The following is a 27,053-nucleotide window of genomic DNA, read 5'->3' on the forward strand; positions in this document are numbered from 1 at the left end:
CTTAACCTCTATAAAAATGATTATTAATACTGACCCAGAAAAGTCATACTGAATATATCATGAAGGAAAAAAAAAGTAACAGCAACATTCACACAAAACTACCAGAAGAAAAACCAGAATTTCATCTTAATGAAAATATTCCCCCCAAGCCCCACAAAATAGAAAACTATAACCCAAATATGCAAGCCTCACTTAGTGACTTTAATTTGTTCCTGAAAGCTCTGCCACTAAATGAAAAGGCATTAAGTGTAAAATCATTTCCATTACTTTTAATGGGAAAAACTGGAATGAGTTCTATCTCAAACCGTATCTTTATAGAGAGAGAAAAATATATTAATTGAATATGAAAGTGTGTTTACATGAGAAACACTAATTTGAAAATATAGATTTTCAAATCTATATTTAATTAAAATTTATATTTTAATTAAAAAATAATGAAAGTTTATCACACTAGTCAAAGTAGAAAGACTTTATCATAAGTGGCTGTTGATAAAGAAGGGTGCCAGAGGGTTTTTTCTTTCTTTCTTTCTTTCTTTATTTTTTAACATCTTTATTGGAGTATAACTGCTTTACAATGGTGTGTTAGTTTCTGCGGTATAACGAAGTGAATCAGCTATACGTGTACATATATCTCCATATCCCCTCCCTCTTGCGTCTCCCTCCCACCCTCCCTATCCCACTCCTCTAGGTGGTCACAAAGCACCAAGCTGACCTCCCTGTGCAATGCAGCTGCTTCCCACTAGCTATCTATTTTATATTTGGTAGTGTACATATGTCCATGCTACTCTCTCACTTCGTCCCAGCTTACCCTTCCCCCTCCCCGTGTCCTCAAGTCCACTCATTACATCTGTGTCTTTATTCCTGTCCTGCCCCTAGGTTCATCAGAACCTTTTTTTTTGGATTCCATATATATGTGTTAGCATACGGTATTTGTTTTTCTCTTTCTGACTAACTTCACTCTGTATGACAGACTCTAGGTCCATCCACCTCACAACAAATCACTCAATTTCATTTATTTTTATGGCTGAGTAATATTCCATTGTATATATGTGCCACATCTTCTTTATCCATTCATCTGTCAATGGGCACTTAGGTTGCTTCCATGTCCTGGCTATTGTAAATAGTGCTGCAATGAACATTCTGGTACATGACCCTTTTTGAATTATGGCTTTCTCAGCATATATGCCCAGTAGTGGGATTGCTGGGTCGTACTGTAGTTCTATTTTTAGTTATTTAACGAACCTCCATACTGTTCTCCATACTGAGAAGATCTTTTCTTGAAAGGCGAATCTACTTTCAGGTGATCTACGTTCAGATGGATATTCAATATCAGAATCTGACATGTTTGACAGGAAGTATCTTTTCCTTGACACTATAACTCTATAAAGTTTTTAACAGACAATCTGATCTAGCCATAAAAGAAGGATCTTTTAAAGGAGGCAAGAATATACAATGGAGAAAAGACAGCCTCTTAAATAAGTGGTGCTGGGAAAACTGGACAGCTACATGTAAAAGAATGAAATTAGAACACTCCCTAACACCATACACAAAAATAAACTCAAAATGGATTAAAGACCTAAATGTAACGCCAGACACTATAAAATTCTTAAAGGGAAACATAGGCAAAACACCCTATGACATAAATCACATCAAGATCCTTTTTGACCCACCTCCTAGAGAAATGGAATTAAAAACAAAAATAAACAAATGGGACCTAATGAAACCTAGAAGCTTTTGCACAGCAAAGGAAACCACAAACAAGATGAAGAGACAACCCTCAGAATGGGAGAAAATATTTGCCAACAAAGCAACTGACAAAGGATTAATCTCCAAAATTTAAAGTAGCTCATGCAGCTCAATATCAAAAAAACAAACAACCCAGAAGCAAGAGGGAAGAGATATGGGAACATATGTATATGTATAACTGATTCACTTTGTTATAAAGCAGAAACTAACACACCATTGTAAAGCAATTATACTCCAATAAAGATGTAAAAAAAAAAAACAACCAAACAACCCAATCCAAAAATAGGCAGAAGACCTAAATAGACATTTCTCCAAAGAAGATAGACAGATTGCCAACAAACACATGAAAAGATGCTCAACATCACTAATCATTAGAGAAATGCAGATCAAAACTACAATGAGGTATCACCTCCCACCGGTCAGAATGGCCATCATCAAAAAATCCACAAACAATAAATGCTGGAGAGAGTGTGGAGAAAAGGGTACCCTCTTGCACTGTTCGTGGGAATGTAAATTGGTACAGCCACTATGGAGAACAGTATGGAGGTTCCTTAAAAAACTAAAAATAGAACTACCATATGACCCAGCAATCCCACTACTGGGCATATACCCTGAGAAAACCATAATTCAAAAAGATTCATGTACCAAAATGTTCATTGCAGCTCTATTTACAGTAGCCCAGAGATGGAAACAGCCTAAGTGTCCATCATCGGATGAATAGATAAAGAAGATGTGGCACATATATACAATGGAATATTACTCAGCCATAAAAAGAAATGAAACTGAGTTATTTGTAATGAGGTGGATGGACCTAGAGTTTGTCATGTCTTACAGAGCGTAGTAAGTCAGAAAGAGAAAAACAAATACCGTATGCTAACACATATATATGGAATCTAAAAAAAAAAAAAAAGGTTCTGATGAACCTAGGGGCAGGACAGGAATAAAGACACAGACGTAGAGAATGGACTTGAGGACATGGGGATACAGAAGGGTAAGCTGGGACAAAGTGAGAGAGTAGCATGGACATATATACACTACCAAAAGTAAAACAGATAGCTAGTGGGATGCAGCTGCATAGCACAGAGAGATGAGCTCCGTGCTTTGCGGCCACCTAGAGGGCTGGGATAGGGAGGATGGGAGGGAGGGAGACACAAGAGGGAGGGGATATGGGGATATATGTATACGTTTGGCTGATTTACTTTGTTTACAACAGAAACTAACACACCATTGCAAAGCAATTATACTCCAATAAAGATGTTAAAAAAAATGCTTTGTGGCTTCGTACACAAAATCTGTATATGCAAAAATAAATGGAGCACCTTGTCCACAAACAAAAGAAAAAAAAAAACAGAAGAAGAAGAAGAAGAAGGATCTTTGAAAAAATGTCCAAGGTGGAAGACTGGCAGCTGCCTCATAGTTTGATAATGTTAATCCACCATTGGTTTCATTCTCCATTTAATGTATTATATACATTTATTTTTAAGTTTCTCAAAAAACATGACTCCTTCTCACAACACAATGCAATTTTCTAGAACATACAACCAGTTCAGTAGAGTGAGCTAATTCTAAAGAAAATATACTTTTTAAATTCTATGTCCATTTTCAATCCTCTTTATAAGACCGTCTTTTGCTTAATTATTAAAGCTTTTTTCCTTTGCTTCCCTTGTACCTGCACCATCTCTTCACCAATTTTTCAACCTTTTGGGGACTCATAAAGCTCTTGCTCTCAAAACACACATTAAAAGTTGTAGCAGAAGGCTTCCCTGGTGGCACAGTGGTTAAGAATCCGCCTGCCTATGCAAGGGACATGGGTTCAAGACCCGGTCCGGGAAGATCCCACATGCCACGGAGCAAGTAAGCCCATGCTCCACTACTACTGAGGCTGTGCTCTAGAGCCCGCGAGCCGCAACTACTGAGCCCATGTTCCACAACTACTGAAGCCCACACACCTAGAGCCCATGCTCCACAACAAGAGAAGCCACAGCAATGAGAAGCCCATGCACTGCAATGAAGAGTAGCCCCTGCTCGCCGCAACCAGAGAAAGCCCGCATGAAGCAACAAAGACCCAATGCAGCCAAAAAAATTTTTTTAAGTTGCAGCAGAGAAAAACTGATTGGGACAAAATAAAAACTAAAATCAAGAATTCTCCAAAAGGGACTTCCCGGGCAGTCCAGTGGTTAAGACTCCACGCTTCCACTGCAGGGGGCATGGGTTCCATCCCAGGTCGGGGAACTAGGATCCTGAATGCTGCGCAGCATGGTACGGCCAAAAATAAATAAATAAAATAAAAAAGAATGCTCCAAAACACATGGAAGTAGTAACCATAAACAACAGACTACAGTCATTAGGTGCTACTACATCCTTCTCACTAGGTATACAAAGGAAGAGATAATATGGTTCATGCATCTAATGATGTATGCCAAGCCACTAGAAATCATACTGGCTTAGGACAATAACCTATTTCTCATGAAAGAAGAGTTAACTGAATTGAGGGTTGAGAATAACAAAAAATGGGGGACATACAAATAGAAACCATAATGAGAATCCATTACATATTTATTAGAATGGTTAAAATTTTAAAGGCTGATAAAGTCAAGGGCTGGTGAGGAAGTAGAGGAATTAGAAACCTCCTATATTGATGGTAGGAATGTAAAATGGGACAACCACTTTGAAAAACATACATCTAACATGTGATTCAGTCATTCTACTTGTATATATTTGACCAAGAGAAAAGAAAGCATATGTCTATACAAAGACTTGAACATTAGGTTCAAAGCAGCATTACCTGTAAAAGCCAAAACCTAGAAACAACCAAAATACCCATCAACAGGTGAACAGATAACCAAATTATGGTACACTCATATAGTACGATACTACTCAGCAATAAAGGTGAATGAGCTAATGATAAATGCAACAACATGAATGAATCTCAAAATAAATATGCTTCGTAAGAGAAGCCAGACCAAAAAAAGTACATACTATATGATTCCACTTACATAAAACTCCGGAAAATGCAAATTAATCTACAGTGACCGAAACCAGATCAGTAGTTATTTGAAAAAAAGGAGTTGGGAGGGAAAAATTATAAGGAGACATGAGGAATCTTTGGGGGTGATAGTTATATTCATTATCTTGTTTGTGGCAATGGCTTCATAGGTGTATACATATGCCAAACATATAAAACTGTACACTTTTAGGGGCTTCCCTGGTGGCGCAGTGGTTAAGAATCCACCTGCCAATGCAGGTGACACAGGTTCGAGCCCTGGTCTGGGAAGATCCCACATGCTGCAGAGCAACTAAGCCCATGGGCCACAACTACTGAACCTGCGCTCTAGAGCCTGCGGGCCACAACTACTGAAGTCTGCATGCCTAGAGCCTGTGCTCCGCAGTGAGAGAAGCCACCGCAATGAGAAGCCCACGCACAGCAACAAAGCGTAGTCCCTGCTCGCCGCAACTAAAGAAAGCCTGCACACAGCAATGAAGACCCAATGCAGCCAAAAATAAATAAATTTATTTTTTAAAAAAGAATATATAGTTTATTGCATATCAATTACACCTCGTAAATCTGTTAAAAGTGTATACAAACACATCAGAGTCTGCTAAAATTTATGATTCTGAATGAGGAGTGACATCAGTAGTATTAATAAAGGAAGTGATATTAATAAAATTGACAGCACTTAGTCGTTCGTGTTACAATACAACATACAAAGTATATTTTGAACACAGAGTTCACTAGCTCAGTTGAATACAGAAAACCAGAAGGGACCAGGTTTGTCATGGCTCAGTTTGACCATGTGCTTAGGCAACAAGAAATGTTATAGCTTATTTCCACCTGGTCTTCGTCCATTTTGTTCTTACCGCTCTAACTTAACAGTCTCAACCCCTTCTTATACCCCCATTCCATCAAGGCTCCTTGGCCTTCTTTTTAAGGTAAAATTCCATATTTACTAGTAATTTTTAAATTAATATTAACATTCCTTTTTAAATTTTAATCAGGACTACTGCTCTGATTACACCATTGTATAAACTTTCTCCATATCTGTTGTCCCCATAATCTCAGTTTTAGGGTGCAATTTTGCAGAATATAATAAGCATGCTGCCCCTGTAAATACTCTGCTTTCAAGGGACCCAGCTCCCTGCCTTGGGAGACTGGCACATATCAAACGGATTGCATCCATGGGCTCCCTGAACTTTCAGAACCTCCAGCTTCTGGCTGGGCTCAGCCTGAGAGAGTCATCTGGAGAAATGACAGTAAGGCGGGGACACCCTGTGCTCCGCTGTCAGGTTATTGCAGATGGACCGAATCTCTCCACCAGAGGCCACAGCTCCTGTCAGGTAAACATCTTGAAAGGGCTCTCATTGGAGGTTCTGCTAATGGCTCTCACCCCTTGCTTAGAAATGGTAAAGGGTCTCAGCTCCTATTCACTTTATTTAAACTCTCCTCAAATTACCCAATTTGAGTATATCTTCTGTTTCTAGCTAGGACCCTAACAGGACAGGTTTTCAGGAATACAAATATCACGTAATAGCAAGAAAAAAAAAAGTTCTTCAAAAAATTAAAGCAGGATTCCTTTGGTTTAGTCACCTACATATAACCATTTTGGTGGGCCATTTGAAATTTGTACCAATTTCAGGCTCACAAGGAAATATACAACAATGTCTATAAAAACAATCTTACAACAACCACTAACTGGTGTCCATAGTTTAGATACTATATTTTTAAATAAATACATAAAAAAACAACTTTTACCTGTTACAGTAATGTCATCTTATTTCCTTAAGGTTTTATTACATCCATAATCAGATAAACAGGGTGTGCTCTATCATGCTCTGAGGGCTCTGGTGGTTCTAAGACAACACTAAAGTCAAGAGGTCTATGAACAATCCATGATATTGGATACCCCACTATCCTGACCCATCTCATTAAAAACCTCTGTGCCAGGGTGGCAGCTTTCAGCATAAATGGTATATCAAAGATGTAAAAGCCCAGTCTTTGAAAGCAGTAAAGAGAGTCACAAGGCCATGCAGAGAGCTAGAAGAAAACGCAGAACACCCACAGAAATGTAAAAGACCAGTGAGATGAACAAGCGAAAGACTGGGTACTTGAAGGAAGGCCAAGGAATTACTCAAAAAGCTCATGTGTTAGAGCACCAAAGACTGGAAGAATGGCATAAACCTCTTTTTTGTATCTGCACAAGTAATGCCAGCCCAAACTGTGATTCCATCAGACCTCACAACACAACAGGATGAAAATCAGTTAAAACAAGGGCATCGTATGTAACGGCTCTGTGACGTTTCATTACAAGAAGAAATGTCAGATACTTAGTATCCCAAGCAACCTCCCTTCTAGTTCTATTTAACATAACCCTTATTTATTTTAGACACAAGTTGAAATAAACTCTCTTCAGCAACACTTCAGGACAGTGAAACTGTGCTTAACCTCCACCTAAATAACTGCTGCTTTAGATCAGTGTCTACCAAACACCAGCCCTAGGAATGTCTCTATGTGTATAACTGAGTCACTGTGCTGTACAGCAGAGAATGGCACAACACTGTACATCAACTATACTTCAAGAAAATTAAATATATAAATAAATAAATAAAAACCACTCCCACAGAATTCTGTCAATCCAAAATGACCTTTTTTAGCAATTGGTAACAAACTGCAAAACTATTAATACTGTGAACTAACTGTATCATATTTAATGAACAGTCCTTAATTTTGAAATTAAGTCTTCATTCCTATGCACCTATTAAAATTAATTAGCTTTTTTCAAGGTAAATTTAAGATGTCTTTGGTTGCCAAAATCTTAATCTCTCTGATTATTAAAATTCAATCTTGGAAATATGGCCATAGAGCGCTTATTTAATAAGAGATAAGGGATTCCTATCAAATTGAAATAAAGAAATTTTCTCACACTTTCATTTTATTTTATTTTAATATTTATTTATTTATTTGGCTGCGTCAGGTCGTAGTTGTGGCACGCGGGATCTTCGTTGCCACATGTGGGATCTTCGTTGCCATGTGTGGGATCTTCGTTGCCATGTGTGGGATCTTCGTTGCAGCATGCAGGATCTTTTCTGTTGCAATGTGCAGAATCTTTAGTTGAGGCAGGCAAACTCTTAGTTGCGGCATGTGGGATCTAGTTCCCTGACCAGGAATTGAACCTGGGCCCCCTGCATTGGGAGTCTTAGCCACTGGACCACCAGGGAAGTCCCTCTCACTCTTTTAATTGAAGCATAGTTGACTTTCAATATTCGTTTCAGGTGTACAACACAGTGGTTCAATACTTTTATAGATTATACACCATACAAAGTTATTATAAAATTTGGACTTTATTCTGTGTTGTATATTACATCCCTGTATATATGATGTGATATATGATGTGAGTCTCTGGATAAGACTTCCTTTATCTGTAGCACATATCTTACGTGGTTTCAAGGTTCTTTCCACTACCAGCATTCTATGATTCTCTCTATGTAAAGATCACATCTTCACTCCAATAACGTGATGATATTATATTGGATTAAACATTCTTCAAGGTCTGTAGTCAGCTGTTGAATAACGTTACTCTTTTGCAATTATTCATAATACCCAACAAAATCCTAACCACAAAAAACTGCATTACTGGAACAGTTTAGCATGTAATACACAATGAGCTTTCATTTCCTAAGAAAGTGTATATTCCTTAGTATACTGTCCATACTTCTCCTCCCTCCCTCAAATTATTACACAAGGCACTGACTTAATCCCTGGATCAGTAGCACAATAAACATTATGTCCCACCAAGCACTTAAATGGCTTATCTGGAATGATTATGAAACAGTGTATCTGTCTCTCTCTCTCCCCTTCTCCCTCTCCCTCTCTCTTTCTCTCTACATAGACACATACACACAAAAAAAGACAACAACACTAGAATATAAAAAAAAATGAAAAAAATGAAAAAAAAAATTTAAAAACAAAAAAATGGCATTTTAATGACTGTCATGAATGCAGTAACAGCCAGTATTAAAAATTGTGGGCTAAGTGTAATGTGTGTATACCTAAAGGATAAAAAATGAGGAAGGACTGCGATTATTTCCATAGTAATTCCCCCCTTTCTTTGAAAAGTTATTATAAATTTAATATAAATATGAAAATTTATACATCAAAAGGAAATTTTACTGAACTTTCCTAAGAAGAACTAAGTGGCATTAATTGTGAATATAAGCAACTGACAGTGTCCAAAGCACCTTGTGCTCAATAAAGCATTTGCCACGGAAATGAACAGCAACAGACATGTCTTGTACGTCTCCAAAGGGTGAAGGGGGTCCTAAAATTTTGTTCACCACAGGCTCTGAAGAAGACATCAACACCCAGGTTCAGGAGATGTGGTTCCTCAGATTAAGACATTTTCTCAACCATAAAAAAGTGTTACTAAGCAAGCTTACTAAAATTCATTTAGCAAAAAATAAATATTTTTGAGAGCCTGCTAGTTAGAAGGCACTGTGCTTAAAACCAAGGAGGACTTCCCTGGTGGCACAGTGGTTAAGAATTAGCCTGCCAATGCAGGGGACACAGGTTCGAACCCAGGAAGATCCCACATGCTGCAAAGCAACCAAGCCGTGTGCCACAACTACTGAGCCTGCGCTCTAGAGCCCATGAGCCACAACTACTGAGCCTGCACACCACAACTGAAGTCCACGTGACCCAGAGCCGTGGAGCCACAACTACTCAAGCCCACACACCATGGGGCCCACGTGCCGCAACTACTGAAGCTTGCGCTCCTAGAGCCTGTGTTCCACAACAAGAGAGGCCACTGCAATGAGAAGTCTGCACACCACAACGAAGAGTAGCCCCTGCTCACCACAACTAGAGAAAGCCCATGCAGCAACAAAGACCCAACGCAGCCAAAAGAAAAAAGCAAACAAACAAAAACAACAAAAAGAAAATATCTTTGCATTTATTTATCAATAACCATTCTTTTTTTTTATAAGACTTTTTTTTTTTAAGATGCTGGTAGGAGTTTATTAATTAATGTATTTATTTTTGCTGTGTTGGGTCTTCGTTTCTGTGCGAGGGCATTCTCTAGTTGTGGCAAGTGGGGGCCACTCTTCATCACGGTGCGCGGGCCTCTTACTATCGCGGCCTCTCGTTGTGTAGCACAGGCTCCAGACACGCAGGCTCAGTAGTTGTGGCTCACGGGCCTAGTTGCTCCGCGGCATGTGGGATCCTCCCAGACCAGGGCTCGAACCCGTGTCCCCTGCATTAGCAGGCAGATTCTCAACCACTGAGCCACCAGGGAAGCCCAATAACCATTCTTAAAACAACCCAGCAAATGATACAGACATATAGCAGTCTCTTTCCAGAATGATTCTCCTACTAGAAATAAATTAATGAGCAGAAATGGGACAGGGGAAATGAGTGCCTACAATAGACTTTTTTGAAATAGGTAAATGCTATTTTTTTTAATAAATTTATTTTTGGCTGTGTTGGGTCTTCGTTGCTGTTCACGGGCTTTCTTTAGTTGCAGAGAGCTGGGGCCACTCTTCATTGCAGTGCATGGGCTTCAGTAGTTGTGGCACATGGGCCCAGAAGTTGTGGCTCGTGGGCTCTAGAGCACAGGCTCAGCAGTTGTGGTGCACGGGCTTAGTTGCTCCACGGCATGTGGCATCTTCCCAGACCAGGGCTCAAACCCGTGTCCCCTGCCTTGGCAGGCAGATTCCCAACCACTACGCCACCAGGGAAGCCCAGCAAATGCTATTTTTTTTTGGGGGGGGGGGTGCTGCATTGGGTCTTCATTGCTGCCCATGGGCTTTCTCTAGTTGTGGTGAGCAGGGGCTACTCTTCGTTGTGGTGTGCAGGCTTCTCATTGCGGTGGCTTCTCTTGTTGTGGAGCACGGGCTCTAGGCACGCGGGCTCAGCAGTTGTGGCTCGCAGGCTCTAGAGTGCAGGTTCAGTAGTTTCGGCACAGGGGCCTTGCTGCTCCACGGCATGTGGGAATCTTCCCAGACCAGGGCTCAAACCCGTGTCCCCTGCATTGGCAGGCGGATTCTTAACCACTGCGCCACCAGGGAAGTTCCGCAAATGCTATTTTAATCAGAACTATATTCATCGCCCCTGTGGTCATTAATGTGTCAACTTGGCTAAGTCACAATAACCAGATTTGGTCAAATATTATTCTAGATGTTTCTCTGAAGGTATTTTTTATATAAGACTAACATTTCAATCAGCAGTTTGAGTAAAGCAGATTATGCTTCATAATGTGAGTGGGACTCATCCAATCAGTTCAAAGTTCTAATAAAATTTTAAAACACTGACTTCCTTGGAGGAAGAGGGAATTCTGTCTTTGGATTGAAATTGTAACTCTTCCCTCAGTCTCCAGATTTTGGATCTGCAGCCCTCACAATCATGTGAGACAATTTCTTAAAATCAATCCCCCACTCCCTCCCTCCCCACACACAAACATCCCACATCCCACTAGTTCTGATTCTCCGGAGAACCCTGACTAATATAACCTGCATAACATCATGGTCATCCCTCAATAAATCATCTCATCACCTACTATATACAACCCTTCCTTTCGTGTCTTATTTTTTGATAAAGTGATACCTCAATAAATGAATCCTGTAAAAATAAAAACAATCTCCTTAATCATACAGTTAAGCAGGGTTGCTAAGGAATGGAAAATCTTTCAAAACCTGCAAAGCAAACTCAGTAGGTAGCTGAGCACCTTCCGTAAACACATCTTTTTGTGGGGCTTCAACAGGACTGGGTGCGCCTGAATTACAGGGACCTAAACACCAGGAAGAGTGAAATCAACAAGGTTTTCTTTCACCACAGGTGTTTCCCCTCTTCTGCTTGGTTCCCTTTCCCTTTCAGCTCACTTGTCAACACACCAGTTCCCTGATACTTGTGCTGACTTGAATATGGTGTTGCGTTCTTCCGGAGAGTTTATTTCACCTTTCTTCTCTTCAACTCCAGAATTTCCATTTGGTTTTTCTATAATTTCTAATTTCTTATTGAGATTCTCTATTTGTTCAGTCACTGTTATCATACATTCCTATCATTCCAGAAACGGTTCATTTAGTTCTTAGAACATATGTAGAATAATGGCTTTAAAGGCCCTGTCTACAAATTTTAACATTGGAAACAATCAGGAACACTTTCTATTGCCTACTTTTCTCAATATATCACACTTTCCTATTTCTTGGTATGTATCATAATTTTATGTTGAAAACTAGACATGTTATATAAAATAGTATAAGAATTCTGGAAATCTCTCTTCCTCCACAATGTGCAGTTACTAATGCCTCTGTTGAGTTTTACTTTTCTTTAATTCTTGTTTTCATTTTAAAGCCTGCTTGCCTGGGGGTTGCCCCTGTGTCTAAGTAGCTTAGTGATTTAGCCAAAGATTCGACAGGGAATTTGCTCAAATACCCTAAGTCAATAAAGGTTGTCATCCTTTCCAAAAGGATCTATGTGTGGGTAGAGGAACACGTTCAACAGGCAGACATTTTCAAGTCTTCCAGATTTTAGCTTTCCCTGGATGCTTTCATGGCTCCTCTGCCCCTACATGAAGCCTCAGCTAACCATGACTTTAGGCTAAAAGAGCCATGGGCCTGCACAAATCTCATGACCCCAAGACCATAACTTCCAGGGACAATGCTGCTGGGCATCATCATGACATTGCACACCCTGGAAAATCAAGCAAGTTGGAAGGGAAAAGGGTGGAGTGTGATGGGAGCAGCTTCCGGGCATGAATGTGACAGATTGCCACTGTTATGGCTTAATATTTACCGGTTTCTCAAACATAAACACTTTCCACATTGTTGGAAGCCTTTGGTTGAGTTCTAGAGCACTGAAATGGTTGTTATTACCTGTTTTGCAGACGGACTTCATTCTAAGTCACAAACCTCCATCTTTCCTAAGTATATTTATACCAGTGTCTGTTCCCCTTTTATAGCTTTATAACGTACTTTGGAAGTCCTTAGTCGTCTTCATGTACTGCCAAACTTTCTTATTCCTTTAGATCCAGCATAAGCTGTGCCTTCCTAATGAGGCCATCTCCCATTAATCCATGCACACTGATCTCTACCTTCTTTGAATTCCTATTACACATCATTATATCACAATCATTTTCTGTGTGCTATGTTTTTGTTTTCAGCAACATCCTTAAGTCTTTGGGACAAGGAATTCGGTTTTCATGCTTTGTATCCTCATCCCATACCTGGCAGAGTGATGAGCACAAAGTAAATTTTTGCCCACTTCAACCCAAAAATTTACACCGGAAGAAAACTGCCTTGTAATGCATGTATGTAGCCCAACCATTTCCCCAGAAAGCAACGATTAAGATTCCAAGACCTAATCATGTAACACCACTAGCACATTCTTCCCTTCTGCACTGCATCCATGACCTAGAGTGTACACTATCAGCTGAAAGTACAAGGCAGGGACTACTGGTTGCCAAGCCTAATATTCATTTTGATCCTCTACCTTACTAACAAAACCATAATCATATCCCTGCTTATCTTGTAGCTAGGAGTTCAAGTGGAGGAGAGGCACTAACTGAAAAGACACTAGCCTTCTTGAGATCATTAGGGGAAGGGGTCAGATCCTAAAAGATGTCAAAACTAGAAATGGAAAGAACCTAGGTCATTAATGACATATCACAGAAACACTTCACTAGCCCTGGACTGCCTACCCAGTAACTTTCAATTACATGGTTTGTATAGGCCATTGAAATTTTACCAGCGGCTGAATTGGAATTACATAGTGAAAAGGTCACGACAAACCTGATAACTAAATCACCACAAGCCATTAAGAAGCACATATTCTCATTTATCATATAGAGAAAGTAGGGGAAAATCTGACTTCCTGAGTAATAACCATTAATCATCTTTGTCCATAGTCCTCTCATGGTCACAAATGTAACCAGCATGGAATTAAGAGAATGCTTGCTTGGGTTTGAATCCACAGCTCCACTGTGTGAATTCAGCGCCTGAGTGTTTCTAAACTGCAAAATGGGACTAAGAACAGTATCTATTTCACAGTATTGCTGAAAGAAATGAAAGAGAAAATTCACGGAATGCCTTTAGAACAGTGTCAGGCACATGCTAGCTACAACAACAGTAAATGTTAATGGTGGTGGTGGTAGTGGTGGTGGTGGTGATGATGACTGATGATGACGACGATGGCGACCTAATAGTAAGTTCTAATCCACGGTAGAAGGCCACTATAAATAGTAAATAAACACATAAACTGAAACACATTTTTCTTAACGATGCTAATCTTTTATTTCAAGACTGAAGTCTGAGGTACTGCTGGCTTGCTTTCATGTTTTGCTATCACCCTACATTTGAGAAAACAGTGAGCAGAAAAATCCCAAGGACTGAGTGACAAAAACCCTAAATATGTTTTTATTTCCTTTCCCATCTGTCTTGTAAGAGCATACTCTTATGGTAAACAAAGATTTGAAGACATCAAAGTTCCCCCTCTGAAATAATACAAAATTTTAATAGTGGTTCAAAGAAATTTTTTTTAATTCCTTACCCAGAAGATCCAGTGCTCTTACAAACACCAAGGAGGGGCCTTTTTTCAGCAAAGTTGTCACACTTTTGAGCACCTGATGAGGAACATGAAATAAAATGTAAAATAAAACTTTGAGAAGTATTCTTGTATATTTCCCATTATTTTCATTCTCTCAAAACATTTACAGCTAAAGAGATAGCAAAACATTCATTTAAATTGATATATTTATACAGTTGACTGAACAAAAACTAGAAGAGCTATAAATAAACTTATAACTATTTTCAAAATTGAACCAACATTTAAAAACCTTTTTTTAAAATTAGCAACGTCAACCTTATACACATTCACCATGAAATCAGAAAACCACCCCCAATTCCACCAACTAATTACCTAAGAGTTGTATAACCTTGATTTCAAAACTAAATAAAGGAAGGTCACAACAGAAACTTTAAAAACTTCAAAATTTCAGGCCATTCTCAATACACAACAATGCAAAATCCTGAGAAAAGACTAGTAAAATGAATACAATGTATTAGAAAAAAAATTAAATCAGTCAGTCTGTGAAGAAAGACTGAAAGACATTGTCAACCAGAGAGCTCCAAGAAACAGCACACCAAAGCACCCTCAATAAAGTTAGAGGTTGGCAAACACATACACATTGCTTGCAATCAGCTTTTTAGTTTGCTGCTTACAAACAGGTACAAGCACCTGGAAAAGTGGTTAACTCTGTACAGGAAGAAAGTATCAAAAATTTTGAAACTATCATTAATAATTTTAAAAATATGAGAAGATATTTCAGGCATGAAGCAATATAAGAATGCAATGAAAAACTGACGCTTAGAAAATAAAAGAGCTCTGGGAAGTTAAAAACAAGGTAGATATTATTTAAAAACTCAACACAAGCATCAGAGAAAGTTTCCTACAGAACACAGCAAAAACACCGGAAAAAAAAAAAAAGAAAAACAGCATTAATTTATACACACACACAAACACATACACAAGAGAAATGTTAAAGGACAGCCTCAAAGTTCCAGTACGTAGGTAGGAATTCCAAAAAGAGAGAAAAGAGAAAAACAGAGGAGGAAAGAATCCATGAAATGTTTCAAAATTTTTCACAGAACAAACAAGGACAAACAAGAATTTTGCAAGAACGAGGCAAGGACTCCACTCTCACCAGTACTATTCAGTATAGTACTGGAAGTTCTAGACAAGGCAACGAAGCAGAAGAGAAAGGGGGAAAAAGTCATACAGATAAGAAAGGAAGAAATAAAACTCCCTATTTTCAGATAACATAATTGATACATTGAAAATCCCAAGGAATCAACAACAGCAAAAACTTCTACAGCTAGTGAGTTAGCTCAGCAAGGTCACCTGAGTCAAGATCAACATACAAAATATCAACCGTATTTCTATATACTAGCAACAAGCACACAGAATTCCAGATTAAAAATACAATACTGTTAATAACTTCTCAAAAGAACATTAAATACTCAGGTATAAATCTAAAATATATATTCAGGACTTAGAGACTGAAAACTACAAAATGCTGATGCAGGAAATGAAAGACAATTTAAGTAAACGGATATATAAAGTTGACAGAAGATGCACAGATTAATGGAACTGAAGACAATCCAGAAACAGACCCAAACAAATATGGTCAACTGATTTTTGAAAGACGTGTAAAGGCAATTAAGTGGAATAAGACCGTTTAACCATTTCAACAAATGGTCCTGAGGCAGCTGCATACCCATAGGAAAAGAATAAAACTGGAAATAAAACACCTTACCTAAAATTAACTCAACATGGATCAGAGATTAAAATGTAAGACTATATAACTTTTAGAAGAAAACAAAAGAAAATCGTAGGACCTAGGGCTTGGTGAAGAGGTCTCAGACATGACACAGAAAATATGATCCATGAGACCGAAAAAAGCAATAAGTTGGCTATAATTAAAATTAAAAACAAGCTACACATTGGAAAAAATACTTGTAAAACACATATTTAACAAAGGACCCATCTAGAATATATGAAATAATCTCAACATACTCAAAACTAAAAAACAAAAATCCAACTTTAAATGGGCAAAAGACATGAGATATTTCACTGAAAATAAGATATGGAAAGCAGATATGCAAATGAAAAGATTTTCAACAACAGTAGCTACCAGGGAAATGTAAAAAGCAAATGCTGACAAAAAGTGCAGAGAACTTAGATCTTTCACACATTCCTGGTGGAAATATAAAATAGTACAGCCCCTTTAGAAAAGAGTGTGGCAGTTTCTTTAAAAGAGCAGAAACAAAAAACCTAAACATACACTTACCATATATCCCAGCAATCATACTACTGGGCATTTATCCCAGAAAAATAAAAACTACACCCACACAAACTTGTACACAAATTTCACAGTAGATTTATTTTAAACAGCAAAATAAGTGAAATCATCCCTGATGTCCTTCAGCAGATGAATTTTACCTCCACACCATGAAATATTAATCAGTAGTAAGAAGGGACTAACTATTGATACACTAAACAACTTGGATACACCTCAACAAACTTGTACTAAGTGAAAAAGCAATACTGTGTAAATCCACTTATGTAATACTCTTGAAATGACAAAATTAGTACAGAGATGGAAAACAGACTGATAAATTCCCAAAAGTTAGGGATGGTGGACGGAGATGGTGTCAGGGAGATTACTGTAGTGATGAAATAGATCTGTATCTTGATTATGGTAGTGGTTACATGAATGTACACATGTGATAAAATGACATGGAACTATGTGCACACATCCCACCAATGTCAGTTTCCTGGTTTTTATATTGTATATAAGATGTAACCAGCTGGGCAGAGGGTGCACAAGACCTGTCTGTAGTATTTTTGCAACTTTCTGGTAAATATGTAATATCTCAGAAGGCAGGTTATTTTTAAATGGAAGGTAGAATAAAGAGGATAAATATTTTCTTTTAATATTATGTAATTTAGTTTATGCTCTTTAAAAAGGTACATATGTCAAGAGTGAGACGAAAAGCCACAGACTTGGAGAAATACTTGCAAAAGACACATCTGATAAAGGAGTGTTATCCCAAATATAACAAAATACTTTTAAAACTAAACAGTAAGAATACGAACAGCCCAATTTAAAACTGAGAAAAAGATCTGAACAGACACTTAACCAAAGTAAATATACAGATGGCCAATAAGCATATGAAAAGATGCTCCACATCACAGGTCATCAGGGAAATTCAAATCAAAACAACAATAAGATACCACTCCACACATACTAGACCAGCCAAAATGTAAAACAATGACAACACCGGATGCTGACAAGGATGCAGACCAACAAGAACTCTCAATCATCGCTAGAGGGAATGCAAAACGGTACAGCCACATCGTAAGACAGTGTGGCAGTTTCTTACTAAACTAAACATGCTCTTACTACAAGATCCAGCAATCATGCTCCTTGGTATTTACCCAAAGGAGTTGAAAACTGTTTATACAAAAACCTGCACATGGACATTTATATCAGCTTTGTTCCCAGTTGCCAAAACTTGGAAGCAATCAAGATGCCCTTCAGTAGATGAGTGGATAAATAAACTGTGGTACCACCAGACAACGGAATATGACTCAGGATTAAAATGAAATGAGCTATCAAGCCATGAAAAAACACGGCGGAAACTTAAATACATACTGAATGGCTCTGGAAAAGGCAAAAGACAGTTACTGAGACAGTAAAAATACTGAGACAGTAAAAAGATGAGTGGTGGGCTTCCCTGGTGGCGCAGTGGTTGAGAGTCCGCCTGCCGATGCAGGGGACACGGGTTCATGCCCCAGTCCGGGAAGATCCCACATGCCGCAGAGCGGCTGGCCATGGCCAGCTCAGCCATGGCCGCTAAGCCTGCACGTCCGGAGCCTGTGCTCCGCAACGGAAGAGGCCACAACAGTGAGAGGCCCGCGTACTGCCAAAAAAAAAAAAAAAAAAAAGATGAGTGGTCTTCAGGGGTTAAGAAGGAGGGAGGCATGAGTAAGTAAAGCACAGAGGATGCTTAGGGCAGGAAAACTATTCTGTTCAGACACTACAATGGTGGATACATGTCCTTATGCATTTGTCAAAACCTACTGAATGTACAACACCAATAGGGAACCCTAATGAGAATTATGGACTTTGGGTGATAATGATGTCAGTGTGGGTACCTCTGTGGTGCAGGGTATGAATAGTGGGGGAAGTTGTGAGATGTGAGGGGTCAGGAGATATACAGCAACTCTGTACTTTCTGCTCAATTCTGGTATCTATAAAATGCTCTTAGGGCTTCCCTGGTGGCACAGTGGTTGAGAGTCCGCCTGTCAATGCAGGGGACATGGGTTCGTGCCCCGGTCCAGGAAGATCCCACATGCCGCGGAGCGGCTGGGCCTGTGGGCCATGGCCGCTGAGCCTGTGCGTCCGGAGCCTGTGCTCCGCAACGGGAGAGGCCACAACAGTGAGAGGCCCGCGTACCGCAAAAAAAAAAGAAATGCTCTTAAAATATTAACTTTAAAAAGATGTAGCAAGCTCTTGAACACCCATGTTCACTAAAGAATCATTCACAATAGCAAAAGGTGGCAGCAACACAAATGTCCATCAAATGATGACTGGATAAAGAAAATGTATATATTAAAAAGGAAATCTTGTCACATGCTACACACAGATGAATCTTGAGGACATTATGCTAAATGAAATACACTATTCATGAAAAGACAAATACTCTATTATTCCACTTGTATGGGGAATCTAAAGTAGTCCAATTCCTAGAAACAGAAAGAAAAATGTGATGGGGACTAGTGATGGAGAGAGAAATGGAGAGCTGGTGTTCAATGGGTACAGAGTTCTTTGAATGCACTTAACACTGCCAAGCGGTACAATTAAAAGTTTGCCGGGAATTCCCTGGCAGTCCAATGGTTAGGGCTCTGTGCCTCCACTTCATGGGACCACGGGACACGGGTTCAATCCCTGGTCAGGGAACTAAGATCTCGCATGCTGCGCGGCACAGCTGGGCAGGAAAAAAAAAGTTTGTAAAGATTTAAAGATGGTAATTTTTTTTTTCTTTATGCTTGGCTGCCTTGGGTCTTTGCTGCTGCATGCAGGCTTTCTTTAGTTGCGGTGCGCGGGCTTCTTACTGTGGTGGCTTCTCCTGTTGCAGAGCACAGGCTCCAAGCACACAGGCTTCAGTAATTGTGGCTCGCGGGCTCTAGAGCGCAGGCTCAGTAGTTTTGGCGCACGGGCTTAGCTGCTCCACAGCACGTGGAATCTTCCCAGACCAGAGCTCGAACCCATGTCCCCTGCATTGGCAAGCGGACTCTTAACCACTGCGTCACCAAGGAAGCCCTAACGACGGTAAATTTTATGTTATGTGATTTTTACCACAATTTTGAAAAAGGTACAAGTTGTGTGCTTGAACAAGTGTGTGCCCACATGAGTGTGTGTAGTTAGATGTATAGACAGATATTTAGTTATCTTAAGTGCTAAACACATAAACACCAATTTCAGGATAGGAATAGTCCTCTTAGGGGTTTAGGATGAAGACAATATTTGGGGGAGGTAGCCAGGGGACTTCAGCTCTCTTTTAATAATGTTTCATTTCTTTGCTAGATGGTAAACAGCAACTGTAATGTTAATGTTAATAATCCTCGTTAATGGATCCCTCCAAAAATAATGAAGTTTAATCCAGAGGAGGACAGGTTAATGGTTACACATTTAGATTGTGATCTGACATAATATACTTTTAAATTGTTATAGTAATTATACTAAATAGGTTAAGACAAGTTCTATGATCCACTAACAGACTGTATTATCACACGTTAAAAAGAGCAAAACTATTAAAAAAAAAAGGATCCAAAACTATAAACAGTGTTTATGAATAAAGTTCTCCATAACTAATTTAAATTTTGAGAAGCTTATAAAGATCAGTGACTACATCTTCACCAAACATTAATTTACTACGGATTGTGTGCTCCTACCCCTGCTAAACAAATAAATCAGATTTCAGAATTAACAATATGACTTTCGAGCGAAGCACAAGTTAAAAATTAACTGGTCCAAAGCCCATAACATTTATTTTCCAAATTAATTATAATTGAACTTCAGCTATACAAGGCCAATTCTTCACTCCTCCATATTTCACCTTCACCTTTAACAATACCTATTTTCCCTCTGCATCCTGGTGTTCTGACAAGGTCTTTATGGTTTGTACCTGTATTATACATACCAATTTGATATTTTGATGAATGATACATCATGTCTTTAAAATGCAAATAATACTGGCAAGAATGGTTTGATTGTTTTTGTGTTTCTCAAACCTGAATTGAAGAATTCCATTGGTTTCCGCTGACCTACTGGGTTACAACAGTCCTACTGAATCTGTTCTCTAGGTCAGTCACCTGACGCTTACTAAAGATAAGCGTCATGGATATTCAGAAAAGGTAACCAAGCAAAAAATTTAAACTACAAAATAATGCCCTCACTTAAGAACAACATAAAGCCAAAAGCCCCCACTGTACTACCAAAACCTTGTAACTAGAAAAGACGAATCTTCAGTAAGCAAACAAACCATAACAAATCCTTCAAATATCTTTGAGGCACACTCTATATTAAATTTTTTCAAAGTTGGAAAACCATGTAACAAAACCTTAACTCTGCCTTAAATAATTTCTTTGTGGATGGTTTGAATAAATACAATTTTTTAAAGTGTTGGTATAAAAATTCTATAATCTCATGAACACCGTAGCTATTAACCTGATTTTTCTTGCAATATAAATAGCATGTACTCTCCAAGATGCCTAACGGAGTCATCACCCTCCCATAATGTAATCCTCCAAATTGTAGAGGATTAACTTTTTATACATAAAATTGTGTTTATTTGCATGTACAATAGAGAGAATGACGTTACACACACCTGTTCTACAGCATTTAACAGAATGTAGCATGATGATTGAAATGAAAAGCCGTTAGCTAAATCCATCAAATATAAAAACTATTGCAATCCTGTTGCAAAGTCCTTTTGTTAAACTCCTTTTATTCTAAATCCTTTTAATTCTGTCCTGTAACACTAAAACATTTATAAAAAGCTTAAAATCCTAATAAATCGCACAATTAAAGTAATGAAAATGTGCTTGCCCGCCAAGTCACCAACTCCTCTCCCCCTCAACAAAATTCAAGACAGTTTGCATGTCAGAAAATGTTGAATAACACCCCCCATCATACACACTATTGTAAACTCATTAACTAAAGAGTTTAAGTTCATGGATCAGCCTTAAGGATTTCAAGATATCAAATAGAAACCACTCCTGTATGGATCCAAATCATATCCAGAGGCAAATAAACATCCAACTGATAATAAGATATTCCAGCTCTACTCTTTTGATGTTGAGGATGACTGGAAAACAGAGATTTTACACAAAAGTGTATTAAGTAGGTACTAATTTTAACTGAGAGTGCCTTCTGCAGAAAGATTCCATTGAACAATTTAATTCATTTTATCAGTTAAACTGTTTCCAAGTCTTCCATTCCATTTGTTATTTTATTGAAATAATTCTTTTAGAAAATATTTAATTCAATGAGGTTGTCCAAACCCATTTTCATCATAGATTCTCTCAATGTGAGCTTCAAGTTGTAGTCATATCTGCAGATCTAAATTTTAGCTAGAAAGTATGATTCCACCGTTAGTTTGTAGTCAATACATTTTATTGTGTGTAATTTTAGATTCTGTGTGGATATTTTCCCACTAAAAAGTTCTATTTTATTACGCAATGTTCTATTTTGTGCTACAAAACAATCACCATTATGAACTGAATACTCTTCAGGTTTATTTCTCACCTAAACAGAGAAAAATGTGAGGAATTTTTTTAGGACAAAGAAGACAGAGATAAAGTGAAGATGAGATGAAGAGAGAGAAATGGGAAAACAGACACTTAGGCTGCGGGTGCCATCAACCAACCCCAAGAAAAACAGGACAGAAATCTTATTGCCTTGAACAGTTTTATCAAAACATGATCACCAGGTGGCGCACTGGTTAAGAATCCACCTGCCAATGCAAGGAACACGGGTTCGAGCCCTGCTCTGGGAAAATCCCACACGCCACGGAGCAACTAAGCCTGTGCGCCACAACTACTGAGTCTGTACTCTAGAGCCCGTGAGCCAGAACTACTGAGCCCGCGTGCCACAACTACTGAAGCCCGCACACCTAGAGCCCATGCTCTGCAACAAGAGAAGCCACTGCAATGAGAAGCCCGAGCACCACAACGAAGAGTAGCCCCAGCTCGCCGCAACCAGAGAAAAGCCTGCGCACAGCAACAAAGACCCAACGCAGCAAAAAAAAAAAAAAAAAAAAAAAAAACCATGAACATCAAGTACATCTTTGCATCTGCCTCAAGTATCCAAAACATGAGTATACATTTTAGACTCCACCGTGACTTCAGAAAGTTTAAAATGTCAAACACACCATTTTTAAGTTATTGCTCGCTTTATTATCTTCCTCCATAAGTTAAAATGTTCAGCATGTGAGGTATCCCTTAATATTTAGTGGCATCACATTATTTCTCTTCAAGGATCAGGCCTCTTGTGCTCTTTCACAGATTTGACTCACCAGACCTTAACAAACACAAAGTACAAATCATACATTTGACAAAGGAGTAAAATGAGACTTTGAGAGGCTAAATAATTCTCCCAAGTTATTGTGGTACTAAACCACGTGCGAACCAGAATTTGTTCCTCTGTTACCCTGGCTCACTGAAAAATCTACTGTCAGAAAGTTATGACCAAGAAGAACTCTGTTGGAAAATAAATAAATGTACTGATAAAGGCTAATGTATCTAATTCCTTAGTGCTTTAATTCTCTCATCTGTAAAGTGGAGATAAGTACCAATACCTCACATAGTATTGTTGTGAAGTTTAAAAAATATAAGATATGGATTGGACTAAACAAGGTGCTGCAACATGTAAGAACTCAATAAACTTTATGCAGTTATTATTGTTGCTGGCAACCATCGTATTGTGAATCCATTCATTTACTTTCCTTGTAAGAAAAAAACACTGTTCATGTCCTTAACTCCTTTCTTGCTCTTCTATCATGGTATCAATATCTCTCTGACCTAGCCCTCTACCCTGCTCACCCACATTGGAATATGCCAAGCACACTCCTGCCTCAGGAACGCTCCATTTTCTGCTATCTCCTTGGAATTATCAAGTTATACCCTAGTTATCTCCATAGTTCTCTTACATACTTTTTTTAGGTCACTGCTAAAATATTTTCCGATCAGAAAGATCACCCTCTATCATGCTTCCGCTCCTTTTTTTTTCTTTAAATCACTTAACAGAGCCTCATATTATACACATTCGATTGACTATCTGTCTCAGCTCACCCAAATGGTGACTCAAACTCCATGACACATAAAAACTTGTATTACAAAGTTCACAACAGCTTATTCATAATAGCTCAAAAATATATATTCAACCCAACAGGAAAATGAATAATTAAATATATTCATAAAATGGAACACTACTCAGCAATAAAAAGGAAAGATACACTGATACATGTAACATCGTCAAGAACAGGGAAGACTACTCCTCTGAAGTGAAAGTTGGAACAGTATATGCTTCCGAGGGGGTAAGGATGACTGGGAAAGGGCATGTAAGAACGTTCTGGGGTAACAGAAATAATCTTTAAGGAGGTATGGGTTACATAAGTGTATGTATTTGTCAAAACCCAAAACTGTAACAGGTAAATCTCTGCATTTCTCCACTGCAAATTACACCTGCATTAAAAAATTGAAGCAAATAAGAAAGTTGTTCAGTGGCAAAGGAAATAAACTGTGTGCATGACATTAATAGTGGTTGATTAGAGTGATTAGAAGCGGGCTAAAATGTGACCAAAATATTAGTAATTAGTCTAGGGCAAAGGTATACAGGAGTTTATTGTCCTACTCATTTCACCATTCTGGGGTTTTATGCTTTTGGCAAAAACAAGTTGGAATATGCATTCTAATATGCATTAGAATAAAAAGGATAATGGGATAAACATGAAGATGTAAAATATGATATCAAAAACACAAAGTGTGGGGGAGAGGAGTTAAAATACAGATCTTTTAGAATGTGTTAGAACTTAAACGATTACCAGTTTAAAACAGGAGAGACAATTAAAGATCAACATATATGAACCCAATAGTAATAACAAATCAAAAACGTACAATAAATACACAAAAAAGTAGAGAGAGGGCTTCCCTGGTGGCGCAGTGGTTCAGAGTCCACCTGCCGATGCAGGGGACGCGGATTCGTGCCCCGGTTCAGGAGGATCCCGCATGCCACAGAGCGGCTGGGCCCGTGAGCCACAGCTGCTGAGCCTGCGCGTCCGGGGCCTGTGCTCCACAACGGGAGAGGCCACAGCAGTGAGAGGCCCGCATACCGCAAAAAAAAAAAAAAAAAAAGTAGAGAGCAAGGAACACAAGCATACCACTAAAAAAAAAAAAATCATCAAACCATAGGGAAGAAACTAAAAGAAGAGGAAAAGTACAGAGAAGAACTACAGAAACAACCAGAATACAGGGAACAAGATGGCAATAAGTACATACAAATCAAAAATCACTGGGTCTTCCCTGGTGGCACAATGGTTAAGAATCCGCCTGCCAATGCAGGGGATGTGGGTTTGAGCCCTGGTCCAGGAAGATCCAACATGCTGTGGAGCAACTAAGTCTGTGCGCCATAACTACTGAGCCTGTGCTCTAGAGCCTGCAAGCCACAACTACTGAGCCCACGTGCCACAACTACTGAAGCCCGAGCACCTAGAGCCCATGCTCTGCAACAAGAGAAGCCACCACAGTGAGAAGCCCGCGCACTGCAATGAAGAGTAGCCCCCACTCGCTGCAGCTAGAGAAAGCCCGTGTGCAGCAACGAAGACCCAATGCAGCCAAAAATAAAATAATAAATTTTTTTAAACATCACTTTAAATGTCAATGGAATAAATGCTTCAATCAAAAGACACAAGGAGGATGACTGGATTAAAAAAAACCAAGACCCATCTATATTCTGCTTAAAAGAGCTAAAGACACACACACAAACTGAAAGCAAAGAGACGTAAAAAGAAATTTCTTGCAAATGTGGGGGGGAGCAATACTCATATCAGACAAAATAGACTTAATAACAAAGTCTATAACAAATGACAAAGAGGGCATTATTTAATGATAAAGTGATACAAGAAGAGGATATAATACTCACCAACATATATGCACCTAATACAGAAGCACCTAAATATATAAAGCAAATATTAACAGACATAAAGGGAGAAACTGGCAATAATACATTAATAGTAGGGGACTTTACGCCTCACTTACATCAATGGACGAAGCATCCATACAGAAAATCAAGAAGGAAACAATGGTCTTAAATGACGCATTAGACCGGTTAATCTTAATAGATATCTACAGGACATTCCATCCCAAAAGATCAGAATACACATTCTTATCAAGTACACATGGTATGTTCTCCAGAATAGATCATATGTTAGGCCAAAAATAACTCTCAACAAATTTCAGAGAATAGGAGTTGTATCAAGCATTTCTTCCAACCACAATGGTATAAAACTAGAAAGCAATTACAGGAAGAAAAATGGGAAAAATGAAACAATATGCTACTAAAAAACCAATGGGTCAATGAAGAAATTGAAAAGGAGATCAGAAAATACTTCAAGACAAATGAACATGGAAACATAGCTTTCTAATACCTATGGGATGCAGCATTTGACAAAATTCAACATTCGTTCATGATAAAAACTTTCATCAAAGTGGGTATAGAGGGAACATATCTGAACATAATAAAGCCCATTTATGACAAACCCACAGCTAACATCATGCTCAATGGTGAAAAGCTGAAAGTTTTTCCTCTAACATCAGGAACAAGACAATGATGCCCATTCTTGCCGCTTTGGTTTAATATAGCATTGGAAGTCCTAGCCACAGCAAACAGACAAAGAAAAAAAATTAAAGGCATCCAAATTTGGAAGGGAAGGAGTAAAACTGCCACTATTTGAAATGACATGATACCATATATAGAAAACCCTAAAGTCTCCACTATTAGAACTAATAAATGACTTAGGTAAAGTGGCAGGATACAAGATTAATATATTTAAAAAATCTATTGGGACTTCTCTGGTGGTCCAGTGGGTAAGACTCTTTGCTCCCAATGCAGGGGGCCCAAGTTCCATCCCTGGTTGGGGAACTAAATCCTGAATGCATGCCACAACTAAGAGTCTGCATGCCGCAACTAAGAGGTCCGCATGCCGCAACTAAGAAGTCCGCATGCCACAACAAAGATCCAGCATGTCGCAACTAAGACCCAGCACAGCCAAAATAAATAAGTAAATAAATAAGTTTTTTTAGATCTATTGTTTTTCATACACTAATAATAAGCTATCAAAAAGAGAAAGCAAGAAGACAATCCCATTTAAAATCGCATCAAGGGCTTCCCTGGTGGTGCAGTGGTTAAGAATCCTCCTGCCAATGCAGGGAACATGGGTTCGAGCCCTGGTCTGGGAAGATCCCACATGCCGCAGAGCAACTAAGCTCGTGCACCACAACTACTGAGCCTGCGCTCTAGAACCCGCGAGCCACACTGCTGAGCCCGTGCACCACAACTACTGAGCCTATGTACCACAACTACTGAAGCCCGCATGCATAGAGCCCCTGCTCCGCAACAAGAGAAGCCACTGCAACGAGAAGCCTGCACACCATAATGAAGAGTAGTAGCCCCTGCTCGCCAAAACTAGAGAAAGCCCGC

The 27,053-nt window shown here is 38.9% G+C and overlaps 1 protein-coding gene across 14 annotated transcripts in view; it reads right to left on the reverse strand.

Moving 5' to 3' along the window:
• BCAS3 (BCAS3 microtubule associated cell migration factor) overlaps nucleotides 1-27,053 on the reverse strand; it is a 574,874-nt gene that overhangs the window by 473,043 nt on the left and 74,778 nt on the right. For 11 of the 14 annotated variants that reach the window (XM_079905183.1, XM_079905184.1, XM_079905176.1 and 8 more), the window contains exon 7: nucleotides 14,279-14,351. In XM_079905183.1, the coding sequence (XP_079761309.1) occupies nucleotides 14,279-14,351 (73 nt within the window). The other 3 variants (XM_079905188.1, XM_079905181.1, XM_079905180.1) reach the window with 3 other exon arrangements.

This window comes from Stenella coeruleoalba, assembly GCF_951394435.1.
Source record: "Stenella coeruleoalba genome assembly, chromosome: 19".
NCBI lineage: Eukaryota > Metazoa > Chordata > Mammalia > Artiodactyla > Delphinidae > Stenella > Stenella coeruleoalba.